The sequence below is a fragment of the Neoarius graeffei genome, chromosome 3 (assembly GCF_027579695.1).
Source record: "Neoarius graeffei isolate fNeoGra1 chromosome 3, fNeoGra1.pri, whole genome shotgun sequence".
Classification (NCBI taxonomy): domain Eukaryota; kingdom Metazoa; phylum Chordata; class Actinopteri; order Siluriformes; family Ariidae; genus Neoarius; species Neoarius graeffei.
The window spans coordinates 79,220,053-79,234,528 of record NC_083571.1 but is presented as its reverse complement, the minus strand read 5'-3'; the positions used below and the strand labels follow the sequence as shown (position 1 = coordinate 79,234,528).

At 39.2% G+C, this 14,476-nt stretch overlaps 1 protein-coding gene across 4 annotated transcripts in view; it reads left to right on the top strand.

Annotated features, from left to right (window-relative positions):
• The window catches only part of dcun1d4 (DCN1, defective in cullin neddylation 1, domain containing 4 (S. cerevisiae)), a 30,752-nt gene extending 20,975 nt beyond the window's left edge, over positions 1-9,777 (top strand). For all 4 annotated transcript variants that reach the window (XM_060917402.1, XM_060917400.1, XM_060917399.1 and 1 more), the window contains 5 exons: positions 1,710-1,801; positions 4,200-4,308; positions 5,701-5,805; positions 6,034-6,136; positions 6,574-9,777. In XM_060917402.1, the coding sequence (XP_060773385.1) occupies positions 1,710-1,801; positions 4,200-4,308; positions 5,701-5,805; positions 6,034-6,136; positions 6,574-6,629 (465 nt within the window). In that variant the 3' untranslated portion in view covers positions 6,630-9,777. The remainder of the gene's footprint in view (positions 1-1,709; positions 1,802-4,199; positions 4,309-5,700; positions 5,806-6,033; positions 6,137-6,573) is intronic.
• The last annotated feature ends 4,699 nt before the right edge of the window (positions 9,778-14,476 follow it).

The following is a 14,476-nucleotide window of genomic DNA, read 5'->3' as shown; positions in this document are numbered from 1 at the left end:
TCTACTGTACCCAGGTGAATTTGGACTCCAAACACGTCGCACAGAGAACTTTTTTTTTTTTTTTTTTTAAATCCAAAGTGTCTCACATGCCAGTGCACCTTCACTGATGCTGTGCTGGAAAAGCAGGAAGTGTCATAGGAAGTCTGCTGATGGTACACTAGGGAGTATACAGCTCACTGCAGCTTGAGCCCTACCAGATTGCTCACTTATCAGTCACTTAATGCTGGCTGTAATAAAGTGTTGCGCAGCATTTAAAAGATGTTTTGGAAAATGGAATTGACTTGCACAGCACCTGAATCCGTGCAGCCTGACCGCCTTTTATAGAGCTCTTTTTTTTTAATAATAATAATAATAATTTCAATTTATTTAGCACCTTTCACAAACCCAAGGACGCTTTACATAGGAGTTACCAACAACAACAACAAAAAAAAACTAGGAAGAATAGTGTGAGGTAAAGAGAAGTTTTCAAGTTAGCTTTGAAGGAAGAGAGAGTGGAACAGTCATGAAGCGATTGTGGTAACAAGTTCCAAAGTTTAGGAGCAGCAACACTGAAAGATCTGCCACCCATAGATGCCAGTTTAAAACGTGGGACAGTCAGAAGTCCACAGACCGAAGAGCTGAGGGAGCGGGAGGGACAGTACAAATGAATTAGCTCACAGAGATAGGAAAGGGCGAAACCATGAAGAGCTTTGTAGGTTAAAAGCAAGATTTTGTATTTGATCCGAGAGATAACTGGCAACCAATGCAGTTGCTGTAAAACAGGAGTGATGTGAGCAGTGCGCTTGGTGAGCTTTAAATTTAAATGTAATTTATTTATTTAAATTGACTGGCTGGTCTTTTTTTCTGATATGGATTTATGATTGCTTGCTTTTTTTTTTTAAGTACTTAATATTTCTTTAATCAATACATTTTTAATATAAAACCATCCAGGTTTACCAAATATTCATTAAATTTGTCAGTGTAATTGAAATACGTAAGCTATTTGAACTTGATGGCGTAATTTTATATATTTAAAAGTAATGAGTTACTGCACTGTTTATATGATTTCAAATCCATTCAAATTTATGTACGTAAATGTGTAAATTTTACACATACTCAGGAGCACGAGTAGGATATCAAAGGTCCCCCCCCCTCTGCAGTTCATCTCATCTCATCTCATTATCTCTAGCTGCTTTATCCTGTTCTACAGGGTCGCAGGCAAGCTGGAGCCTATCCCAGCTGACTATGGGCGAAAGGCGGGGTACATCCTGGACAAGTCGCCAGGTCATCACAGGGCTGACACACAGACAACCATTCACACTCACACTCTCACCCACGGTCAATTTAGAGTCACCAGTTAACCTAACCTGCATGTCTTTGGACTGTGGGGGAAACCGGAGCACCCGGAGGAAACCCACGCGGACACGGGGAGAACATGCAAACTCCACACAGAAAGGCCCTCGCCGGCCACGGGGCTCGAACCCGGACCTTCTTGCTGTGAGGCGACAGCGCTAACCACTACACCACCGTGCCACCCCCCTCTGCAGTTATTGGATTTTTATGAATTTCAAGTCTCTGGTAAACACTTGAACAAACTATTTATGAATAAGTCTGTTTGTATCCAACTTCATAAATGAGGCCCATTGATGCATCCGTACTTAAAATGATCTCATTTAATACAAATTATTACTATATGCTGCTTTAAAATGTACGTGTTTGTGTGTGCGCAGGTGGTGATGCTAGTATTGGCTTGGAAACTGAATGCTCAGAGTATGGGCTACTTCACCCTGCAGGAGTGGCTTAAGGGAATGGGTTCATTGCAGTAAGACTGTTAATTTTGCCTTACCTGTTGCATAACTTATGACACATACGGTATAGCCTAAGTGTAATCCTTGCGTAACATATGCCACTTTAGCGTATGCTAGAGTTGGGTGATGAGATGGTATACTATCAAAATTGTGGTATAACACCATCATGAGACACTCTTCTTCAGGTGTTATTGCTTTCATAACTGACTTGAACATTTATTGGGCTTTTTAATGTTAAGTAACTGAGTGTATATTTAGAAACGCTGGACAGAATCTCTGAATTTAGAGTGGTGATTAACTGTCAATTGTTGGAGCAGCGAAATTATAAAATGAAGAAGTCCGGCATTCTCAGTGTCCATCCACATGAGCATTATTAATTTAGCCTCGACCACCCTGTAACATAAACATTTGCTGAATGTAGTTTGAACACTTGCTGCATATTTTATGTACATCTGGGAGATTTAAAAGTAGCATTCGCTAGATGGCACCTTACGCCCAAAACATCCCTGTCTGTGTGAGCTCTGTCTCGCTCAAAAATTTCTGCTGTCCTTGTGATTTATTGCTATGAGCTGCATCTCGAATGAAACACTGAGCTTGCATACAAAAGGATTTACTAATTTAGAAAATCCAGAAGACTGGTACACAAAACAGCTTATGGTAGGTTTGAAGCGTAAATTGAATTTTAAAATTTAAACACTATTTTCTTATTTTAATTAATCAAGAAAGATTTTTAAGACTTTTTGGATTTTATTTTAATTAATTGTGTTAATGAACAAATTGCACAAAATTGTATATTCTAAATTAAATTTTTATTGCTGCCTCATGCAGCCATTATTATTTCGAGTGGCGGTATTTTCATAAGCCTTTTTGGCTTCTAACCTCGACTGCACAATGTTCTGCATGTTATCAATCTTTTTTTTTTTAATATATGTGCAAATAAACTAAACCTGTAATAGGAAAACCCACTTAGAGTTATTAATCAGTTCTGAATGATTGTCTAGAATTTGAGACAAATGCGTGTTTAGTGGCGGGAGACGGATGAGGAAATTTGTCCGTTTTTCTTGCTGAAATACATTCACTGGCCACTTTAATAGGAACTTGTTCTTGATTCTAAGATTCCTGTTCTTGGCTGGCAGGAGTGGAACCCAATGTGGTGGTCTGCTGTTGCATGCTGAGATGCTTTTCTGCTCACCACGGTTGTAAGGAGTGATTGAGTTACTATATCCTGGGGGCGGGGGCAGCATGGTGGTGTAGTGGTTAGCACTGTCTCCTCACAGCAAGAAGGTTCTGGGTTCATGCCCAGCGGCCGGCAAGGGCCTTTCTGTGTGGAGTTTGCATGTTCTCCCCGTGTCCGGGTGCTCCGGTCTCCCCCACAGTCCAAAGACATGCAGGTTAGACTAATTGGTGACTCTAAATTGACCGTAGGTGTGAATGTGAGTGTGAATGGTTGTTTGTCTCTATGTGTCAGCCCTGCGTTGACCTGGTGACCTTGTCCAGGGTGTACCCCGCCTTTCGCCCATAGTCAGCTGGGATAGGCTCCAGCTTGCCTGCGACCCTGTACAGGATAAGCAGCTACAGATAATGGATGGATGGATATCCTTCCTGGCAGCTCGAACCAATCTGCCCATTTTCCTCTGACCTCTCATCAACAAGGAGTTTCCACCCACAGAACTGTCGCTCAGTCAATGTTTTTTTTGTTTTCCGCACCATTCTGTGTAAACTCTAGAGACTGTTGTGTGTGTGTGTGTGTGTGTGTGTGTGTGAGAACCCCAGGAGATCAGCAGTTTCTGAAATACTCAAACCAGTCCATCTGGCACCAACACCCATGCTACAGTGAAAGTAACACTTTGAGATCACAATTTTTCCCATTCTGATGTTTGAAGTGAACATTAACTGAAGCTCTTGATTTGTATCTGCGTGATTTGATGCATTGCACTGCTGTCAAGGGATCGGCTGATTAGAGAACTGCATCAAACAGCAGGTGGATGGGTGTTCCTAATAAAGTGGCTGGTGAGTGTATGCTACTGCAGTGTATCAGGATAAGGAGAGAAGATTAAATTAGCACGTGTTTGTTTAAATCTTGCTCACCTGAATGTGACTCTCAGTAACATTTTAATGTATTTGCACACACAAAATCCATCTTGGTTATTTGTAAAATGAATGAATTAAAAAAAAAAAAGAGATGTATTATTTCAGGTTTCTCTTGCGATCCCATTTGTAAATCAAGGGAGCCCTACAATACTTGACTCAAGGACAAGTATTGTGATGTAATATTTTTGACATATCACCCAACCTACGTACTGTACACACCTCGTATATGTCTTGTAATGGGTTTACTTATTCAAGAACTACTGCTTCTATTCAGCTGTCTTACAACATGTATTTCTTTCCTCCCTTTTTTTTTTTCCCCAGATGTGATTCAACTGAAAAACTCAGGAACTCTCTAGACTACCTGAGGTCTATCCTCAACGATGCTACGAGTTTTAAGCTCATTTACCGATACGCCTTTGACTTCGCCCGTGTGAGTGAATGTAAATTTTACCCTTTATGAAACTCATTACAGCAATTGTTCATGCTTTCCTGCAGTGTTGTAGATTTAAAAAAAAAAAAAAAAATATATATATATATATATATATATATATATATATATATATATATATATATATAGTAGCCTGGCAAGCCAGACTAAATGTGAATATTTAGTCTGGCCTCGATCCGTAGACATTTCCGAAGCGGGTAGGAGGAACAAACCGCTGTCTTTCAAACTGTCTCTGTGCGTATAGGCCAACGCTCTGACCAATCAGCGCAACTGTGACGTAGTCAGCGCGACAGAAAGCAGTGGGGGAGGCCTTGAAATTAAATAATTTTTCAAAATGCGTATTAATTAATAAACAGGTTCTAGATATTAAGAAGTTTGGAGATAATGACCACAAGTTTGGAGTCTGTACCACATACACATTTTTTTTTCCAAGTGTTTTTCAAGGGTTTGCTTAAACTGTTTTTGAGAGTTTTTATTTAGTGGTGTTTGGTGAAATAATTTCCCTTAAATTTAAAATAACGGGAAAATAAGAAACAATCAGAAAGTAATGTTTCAAAGCTGTTTATTAATTCTTCGTACTGCACAAACTAGCCCATCCTTTTGGCTACAAGCGGAGCCAGCTGGTAGATCAGACTTTTGCCATAGCTGGTCGGCAAAACAGCGAAAACGTCCTTCTTGAAAAGGAATGAGCGGAGAGCCTCTTCCTGCTCATGTTTCAACGAAAACTCCAAGTCTAATTCTTCTAAAACTGATTCCAAAGCGGAGTCAAACGCACGCTGTTCACTAGCCGTAGCCATCTTTCCTGTTGCGCTTTCTCCAGCGTCGCGCAGCTTTGTCGTCACTCTTGCAAAAGCCCGCCCAAAGAATCCAAACAAAAACCTTGCGTTGTGATTGGCGGGCATGATTTGATGCCCGGGGTGTTTTTGTTTATATGGTGCGAGGCTAGACCCACTCGCTAGGCAAAAATATTTTTGGCCGCTAGGCGGTTGGGTCTAGTTTACTTGGCTATATATATAGGTAATTTGGCTTGACCCACTTCATGTCTGAGTTACCTGTCTATAATATAAACTCTTAACTACTTCCTTGTTAGCTTGTCCACAATACTGAAACTCATGCAGCTTTACTAAGAGTATCCAGACTGATGAGCAGTGAGAACAGTCTATTAGAAGTGTATCGAATTAAATAGTCTTGAGCAAAGCCTGACTGTATTCCGTATTGAACAGTAATGTGCAGCACTGTGAGCTGAACTCCGGCACCTGTTCAAGACCCAGAAAGCTAAAAGTGCTCTCATTTATGGCAAAATATTGTTTGATTTGATTAAAATTCATGGCATAACTTCTAACATCTGTCCTCACTGTGCATGTGCCTTTGCAGGAGAAGGATCAGAGGAGTTTAGATCTAAACACTGCCAAGTGCATGCTGGGACTCCTATTGGGGAAAACCTGGCCACTATTTCCTGTGTTTAACCAGTTTCTAGAGGTGCTGTTTTTATCCTTCACGTTATTCGTTTATGCCCAGTTCACAATAATGTTCTACTCTGTTAAATATAAATTCTTAATATTTTACACTGTGGCTGATTTTTACATGGCTTACGATTCACATGCTGATTGTTTTTGATATGAATATTATCTATAGCGACATTAGTCACTAATCAGCAGTAGTATATTTCTGTATCTGAAATCCGTTTTTCTTTCTCTTTGGTTGCAGCAATCCAAGTATAAAGTAGTAAATAAAGACCAGTGGTGCAATGTTCTAGAGTTCAGTAGGACCATTAACTTGGATCTCAGCAACTATGATGAGGACGGGGCTTGTAAGTACACACATGATCCATACATAGTGTCCCCTCCACCCCCAAAATGTTCACCCTGTCATCAAGAGATTGCACGTTTGAATCCTGACAATGCCACAGACATCCATGACCGGGAGCTAAGGGAGCAAAATCAGCTGTGCTTTCTGGGTGGGAGGGAAGGGATGGCATGGCATACACTCTCCCCTATCAATTACAGTAACACACAGATGATGAGTTTGGGTATGTGGAAGAGAGCGGATAGCGCTTTCCTCTAAGTGTGTTCCACCACCCTGTGATGCAGTTTGAAAAAATGCTTCCTTCACACATCTTGGAAGAAGCCCCAGTTAGTAGCTGTGGTATGATGTTGGGTAGGGATTGTCAGGTGACCAAATTGGGGAGAGAACTGGGAAGAAAAATCTCAAGTTATTGCTATAGGATTTACTGTTTTTGTATTTCAGGGCCAGTTTTGTTGGATGAGTTTGTGGAGTGGTACAAAGACCGAGAGATGTCCTAGCAACAACCGTCATTGCCTCTACCATCACCAACAACTAGAAACTAATCGGCAACAAGCACCATGGCATCAGTGACAAAAATGACTTAGAAATGGTCCTTACAAACAAAACATAATTGGACCAGGTGGGGCAAACTGTAGGTCTCCTGCCACTGAATTGTGTGCGTGTGTGTGTGTATGTATGTGTGTGTGTGTGTGTGTATGAGTGAAAAAGTGTCAGTGTTCCTTCATATAATGTTCACATGTTGCCCTTCTCAGAAGGGTTATATGTGAACGTCATCACTGATGATAAATAGGTCAAACACCACCTCAGCCGTAAATTCTCACCTGATGTCCTGATCAACCTGCAATGCATCATGGGAAAGCACATGGCCAAGCTCAGTGCCATGCCATGCCACCCTACTGTGACGTGTCTAACTGTGAATGTTTGAATGGGTGTTTAAGAGGGGTGATCTGTGATATTCCACATCATAGGGTAACTACCTAAATACCCAAGTTCCCCTCTTAAACCTTATGAAGTCTCATTTAAAACACAAACTTGTATAAGAATCATCTATAATGATGAAAAATTAAAAAACAAAATAATCAAAATAGCCCTTGTTGCTGATTATGATCTGAAGCACAGTGACCACACATCAGATCCTCACCTGTTGTATTACATTTCACCATAAAATGTCTCACTTTGCAAGAGAAATATTATGAAGACAGTCTTTCCTTTAAACAACCTGATTAAACATTATCACAGCAACTGCGAACTATCAATGAGAAAAGTGCTAAATCGGCCCTCAAACTATTTTCTGAAGCACTCATTGCTATTTAGTTGTACAGATTAATTTAATTTGATAAATTACACAGGGTAATTATACAAGTTTATCATACTTAATATAACTACCTGCCATTTAACTGTTCCCCCCCCCCCCCCCCCCAAAAAAAAAAAAAAATGTTTGACTTTTTTTTTTATCATCATTCTTCCTGATTTAGTTCACATCTTTAAATAGCACATAATTAATTATGTGCATTATTGCTGTAAAGTTTCAGATGTTGCCTAACATGGTCGCTGTTCTGGAGAAAGAATCCCAGAGGAGATGACGGTTATCCTTTATCTTTTACGTTACCAAGTTTTGGGGCATGACACAAAAGTGCAAATCTGAGTTTGGTTCTCCGTTCGAGCTAGATCTCTTCTGTATGTCTGTGGTATTACAGATAAAGCAGTGGCTGTTTAAAAAGAAAAAAGTGGAGGGTAAAGATATCTGTCCTTCATGTGATTTGAGTAATGTAACAGGGTTTTGTTAAGCATAAGAAAGTTTGATATTTCTTGGGCCAATATGGTAAAAATCTTCTAGTGTGCCAACATTTAGCGAGGATTACTGTTAAGTAGTTTTGCTGTCATTATTATTATTATTATTATTATTATTATTATTATTTTCCCTTTGGTGCACCAGTTATTTAAGAAAGCACTGTTAAAGGGAGTTAAATGCTCAAGTAAAAGATTAAAGTCTTGGGGGAAAATAAATAAATAAATAATAATCTTGCATCGAATTGCACATTGCCCTTCCTTGGTCGCTCCAGTTCTACAGATGATAAATTTGATAATGGTTTTCTTCCCCATGCATCTCCTATCAGAGATGTATGTGTCATTGCCCCGTGTTTGACACTTCGGTGTGCCCTTATACTTTCATGCTCTTCTGTAGAATCTATTTGAGTATTTGGTCTCAAGCCAATTTACTTTAATGGATCACCAATAGACACGCTTTTTTTTCTCTTTGTGTTGTTCCAAACAAGTGTTCCTTCAATTCACGTGTTACGCAGATAAAATGGCATGTTGAGGCTGTCTCTTGAAGTGGAAGGGACATGTGATGGGAATCACAAGCTTCCACAGCAAGACCGTAAGCCCATAGTGACTGTTGCATAGCAACCGTTTAACATTCTAGTTACATTTGTAAAATGTTTAGTTTCGTCTTTGGCTGTGGCGTGAAGCTAACTTGTCATCTGAGTGGACAAAAAAAAAAAAAGTGCATGCGTACTTCATGCAGAGCTGTTGGAGTAAAAATGACTTATTTTTGATTTTTATTTTGTAAATGTTAGTTCTTTATTCCTTTTTTTTTTGTACAGGTATTTGTGAATTTATTGTACTTAATTTTTCCCCCACAGCCATGGAGTCATTGTTTTCTGAAAATCATGATTGTCATGGTATCTAACGCTTAAATACACTTTCAACCTCATTTGCTGAAACGTTTCTGTTTGCTTTCTTTTACTCACCACTTTCACCACATGCTAAACTACACCAACCAGAAGTCTTTGCAGCACCTGAATTTGCACAATTTAAGTGCTTGCAAGATCATCATGATGACGTATTGCAATGGCCGATGTATTGTCTTTTTTTTTTTTTTTTCCTTTTATGATTTGACACAGCTGTTTTATTGTCTGTAATGCACAGAAATCATAAAAAAACTGACACATACAATGCAAATACCATAAATTTAATAATTAGGTTGTTAGCTGTAGTTAAAACCTGTAGTGGGAGGAACTACATGTCTTGACTATAATTAGAAAAATCCGATTAAAGATGTGTAATTTCCTTACATCTGTAATAATGTAAATGAAATGTATGGCTAGGATAGTTTTACCATTAGATGTGTTTCTTTTCATGTATTAAAATTTTAAGCACTGAACATATAATAATATGAATACCACTAAAAGAGTAACGGCTTTTTGGGGTTTATGATTTTGCTTTTCAGTGATTTTACCAAATGTGTTCTTTTACAGCGTTTACAAGAATAGGTGAGCTGATGTGTAATAAATCCAATAAGCCCTGCATTTTGGGCAAAGCAAACAATTTTGTAAGGATGAAACATTTTGAAGTGGGTTATAATCAATATTTGGCAATGTACGACTATGACGATGTGCAATCTGGAGATAACGTAATGTAACCTAATGTTGCTATAGGCACTTTTGTTCCTGTGGCAGTGTTCGATTAGCAGATCTGTGTTATGACTGTTTTGCTAGCAATGTTGGCTAATGCAGGGAGGATTGGCTGACTATCTCCTTTGACTGTGTGTGTGTGTGTATATATGTATGGATGTGTGCATATGTGTCTGTTTTCACTGTAACCTATCTCTACGTTCAGTATATAAAGAGGTTTGTTAATGAATTGTGCCATTTTATCTTTCATACATTTTTCTAGAATTTAAAAAAATTTCCATCTGCTTTTGCCATAGCACTTTTTTTTTTTCTTCTTCCTGTGTTAGGTACAGTATATGCTGCTATCTAAGACCTGAGCATGCTCTTCTATTGTAATAATTCTGCCTAATATTAAGATAAATACAGTTCCAAAGTGTGTTTAGATTTTAATTCTGACTTGCACTGCTATAGACATTTAATCTTCACATACATTCCTTTTTTATTTAATCTCATTTAATCTTTATATACATTCCTTCTTATGTGCTTTTGTGAACAGTATGTAAAAATAAAAAGAAACGACTACAAGGGAAATAAGATAAATGCTAAATGAATTTATATAATTGTGAAAGATCCTTTGCAGTCAGTGTATACATATTTTGTAGATTTGGTGCATCACTAGAAGTCAGTGAACACTAACTATCAGTTCGATCTCAATTAGTGAAGGTTTTATCAGTTTCTAAAATCAAGATTATGTTGTGATTTACTCAAACACATGTACATTGATGTATAAAATTAGTCTTTTTTTTTTAAATATAGTTAAATAGTTTAGGAAATATTAAAGACCCCTCAAACATTGACTTGAAACCCATCAATCCCAAAATGTACAGATAGCTTGGATCTGAGGGATGAGATGCTCCTGTCAGATTCTTCTACTTCCTGTAGATACCCTGTGTTCAGCAGGAAATGGATCTTCCTCCATAATTAACTCAGAAGCTTCTCTATTGATCACTTTCCTGCGAAGTGAAAGACCCAGAGGACTAACTGAACCCATCCATTGCTCTCGTCTTCTGCTGAAACAACAATCTTCTCCGTTCCAGCCTTTGACGGGCCAGAGAGCTGTCTCTGAGATATTCTCTAGTATCGTCTTTTCCTAAAGAAGCTGAAGATGTAGGAGGGCTGCATTGGGATACATCCTGAAGTGCAGGGTCCATAACTAGACGCTTTCTTGTTTGCAAAGCAACACTTTCATTGGACGAGGCACCCAAACTGGATAACTTTGATTCTAGTGTGGTCTCAGACTCTGATGCTGTACTAGTGCTTGATCCTTGTGTATTTGCATATTTCCTCTCACCAGATGACGAACTTGTCTGTCTGAATGCCTCTTCTACTTGAATAAATACTTGATCTGGCTGCCCATAAGCATCTAGGTTTGATGAGAACGGAGACCTCTTTGGCTCGGGAAGTTGGTTTAACCTACTAATTTCTGTGGTCACTTTCACTGCAGATAGGGTATCTTGTGTCCATGAAAGGGACTGTGCTGTATTTTGATCATATTGGTCTAAATTTGTAAAAGTGAGAGACTTTTTTGTCCTTGTGCTTATCTGTTGCAGTACCTGATCTCCAGTAGTTGCTGGTGTTACGTTTGTCCTTAATTCTGTTCCTACATCCATATTTTCCCACTTTTGGGATGAGATAGATGGAGACAGAGTCTGGGTATGAGGTTCAGTCTGTCTGAATTGAATATATCTGTTAAGCCTTGGTACTCTATCTAATTGGCCAAAGGAATCAGTTTCCTTTGTAGTAAGTTTGAACTCCTCCTCAGATGGAAAACTTTGTTGGCTTTCCAAATTTGAGCGACTTAAAAACTGTGATGGAACTGGAGATGACCCATGAGGTTCTGATTGCATGGTCTGAATATGCCTTTTCACTTTTGGTAGTTGATCAAAAGAAAAATCTAATGATCCAAATAAGTTATCTGCAGCATTTCTGGATTTATCATTTGCTGCCGTTTTGTACTGATACTCGGATTGTGTAAACAGAAGAGCTTTCTTTAGCTTTGGTATATTATCAAGAGATACTCCATCAAACAAAGTTTCTTTTCTGCTTGAATTAGCATCATGATTGATTGAGGAGCTTGATGTTTTCCATTCTTTTTTGGTCATTAGCTCAGTTGGAGATTGTGACTGACTCGAGGGACAAGATTCAGATTGTGCAAACTGAATGTATCTATTCACTCTTGGTAGTGAATTATAATTTATTCCTTGTTGACCAACGAAATTGTCTTCAGTTACAGGAGATTTGACATCAACCATGGATAAATTTGTTCTCCGTAATTCTCTTTTTTTGGCTATGTCAACTGTGACTCCATGGGTGCTTGAAGACTTTGTTGGAATTGAATAATGTGTGAAGTGAATATATCTCCTCACCTTGGGCAGTTCAATAACAGATGCATCAATTTTCTTAAAGAATGTGTCTTCATTATTTGACTTGCTATCAACAGCCGAAGAACTAGATCTCCCTAATTCTGGTTTTGTCAGAACTGGTGTAACCATTTGTCTGGGTAAAGGCAGAGATGAAGGCTGAGTAGAATGCTGTGAGAACTGAATGTACCTTCTCACTTTTGGTATCTCGGAGGATGCACCATTTGGTCCAAAGGAATGGTGTTCACCAGCAGCTGGTTGGATATAATCTTTGGGTGCCAAATCCTTAATCTTTAATTCGGTAATAGCATGTCCTGTTTTTTCTGTCCTGTTGGTTAAAGAGTGCAACAATGGAGGCTGTAAGTGACATTCAGCTGGTGTGAACTGAATGTATCTTTTCATCTTTGGCAGTCCGTTAAGTGATGAACCTGTTTGTCCAAAGAAATCATCTCTTTTAATAGTGTGAATTATTTTATCCTCAGTTCTTGTAGATTGCGTTTTTGTCAGTTGCTCTGGTGTGACACGTTCTGTAATTACAGGCAGTGAGGATGACCGAGCTGAAGATTGAAGCTCAAATTGTGTGAACTGAAGGTATCGCTTCAATTTTGGTAGTCCATGGAGAGATGTGCCTGTTTGCGCAAATAAATTGTTTCCCTTAACAGATGGACTTACTTCAGCCTCAGATCTTTTAGACTGCGTTTTTGTTGAGAACTCTGGTGTGACATATGCTGTAATTACAGATGTTGAGGGAGATTGAGCTGAAAGTTGAGGTTCAGACTTTATGAACTGAAGGTATCTTTTTACTTTTGGGACTTCATCAAAAGATATACCCATTTGTCCAAAGAATGAAGGGATTGACTGATGTGAAGCTTCAGCTTCAAACCGTGTAAAGTGAAGAGCTCTGTTCACCTTTGGTATATTATCAAGAGATACATGGATTACTTCAAAGAAATTAGTTTTGCTCTGGCTTGATTTTGTATAAATTATGGAGCTTGATGTTCCTTTTGTCGTGGCCACAAGTGTCACTGGTTGTTTGAGTGAGGACTGAGGTTGTGGTGAAAGTTCTGTGAATTGAATTCTTCTCCTTACTTTTGGTATTCCATCAAAGAACACCCCAATTTGTCCAAAGAAATTGTGTTCATCAGCAACTGGATTGCAATCTTTAGATGGTGAATTATTTCTCTTCACTTCTGTGTCTGTTTGCATGGTTGGTATGGTCTCATTTAAGGGAAAGTACGGCGAAAGAATTTCAGAAAGGTCCTCCGATTGTGTGAATTGAATGTACTTCTTTATTTTTGGCACGCCACCTAGAGAGGTAGCTATTTGTCCAAAGAAATAATCTCCAACATTGTGATATTTGGCATGATCTTTACCAGTTACCAGAGATGTTTTCATTTCATGTGGTGTTTGTTCATCACTGGGTGGATATTTTTTCTTTGAGGGATGGTATGGTGATAAAGTTTGGTAATGAGATTCTGATTGTGAGAATAGAATGTGTCTCTTTACTTTTGGCACACCATCAAATGATCTAGGTATTTGGCCAAAGACACTGTCTTCCTTAATGGTTGGAGTGAGCTCCTGCACAGTTTGAGCCTTAGATTGCATGAACTGGACATATCTCTGTACCTTTGGTATTGCAGGTAGTGATGCACTTTGTCCTTCAAAGAAAATACTGATTGTGTCAGATGGGGGTTCTGTTTTTGGCACTGCCCGAGGCCTAGCCACTGGTTTAATTGACGTTGAACGACTTGAGCGTTGTGGTTCAGATGGCGAAAACTGAACATACTGTTTTACTTTTGGTACATCATCAAAGGACATGTGCATTTGCCCAAAGAGACCGTCTTCCTTCATGGCTGGACTGAGTTTATGAATAGATGGTGGCTCAGGTTGCATGAACTGGACATATCTCTGTACCTTTGGTGTTGCAAGTAGTGATGCGCTTTGTCCTTCAAAGAAAATACTGATCGTGTCAGATGGGGGTTCCGTTTTTGGCACTGCCCGAGGCCTAGCCACTGGTTTAATTGACGTTGAACGACTTGAGCGTTGTGGTTCAGATGGTGAAAACTGAATATACTGTTTTACTTTTGGTACATCATCAAAGGACATGCGCATTTGCCCAAAGAAACCCTCTTCCTTCATGGCTGGACTGAGTTTATGAATAGATGGCGGCTCAGATTGCATGAGCTGGACATATCTCTGTACCTTTGGTATTGCAGGTAGTGATGCGCTTTGTCCTTCAAAGAAAATACTGATCGTGTCAGATGGGGGTTCCGTTTTTGGCAGTGCCTGAGGCCTAGCCACTGGTTTAATTGACGTTGAACGACTTGAGCGTTGTGGTTCAGATGGTGAAAACTGAACATACTGTTTTACTTTTGGTACATCATCAAAGGACATGCGCATTTGCCCAAAGAAACCCTCTTCCTTCATGGCTGGACTGAGTTTATGAATAGATGGCGGCTCAGATTGCATGAACTGGACATATCTCTGTACCTTTGGTATTGCAGGTAGTGATGCGCTTTGTCCTTCAAA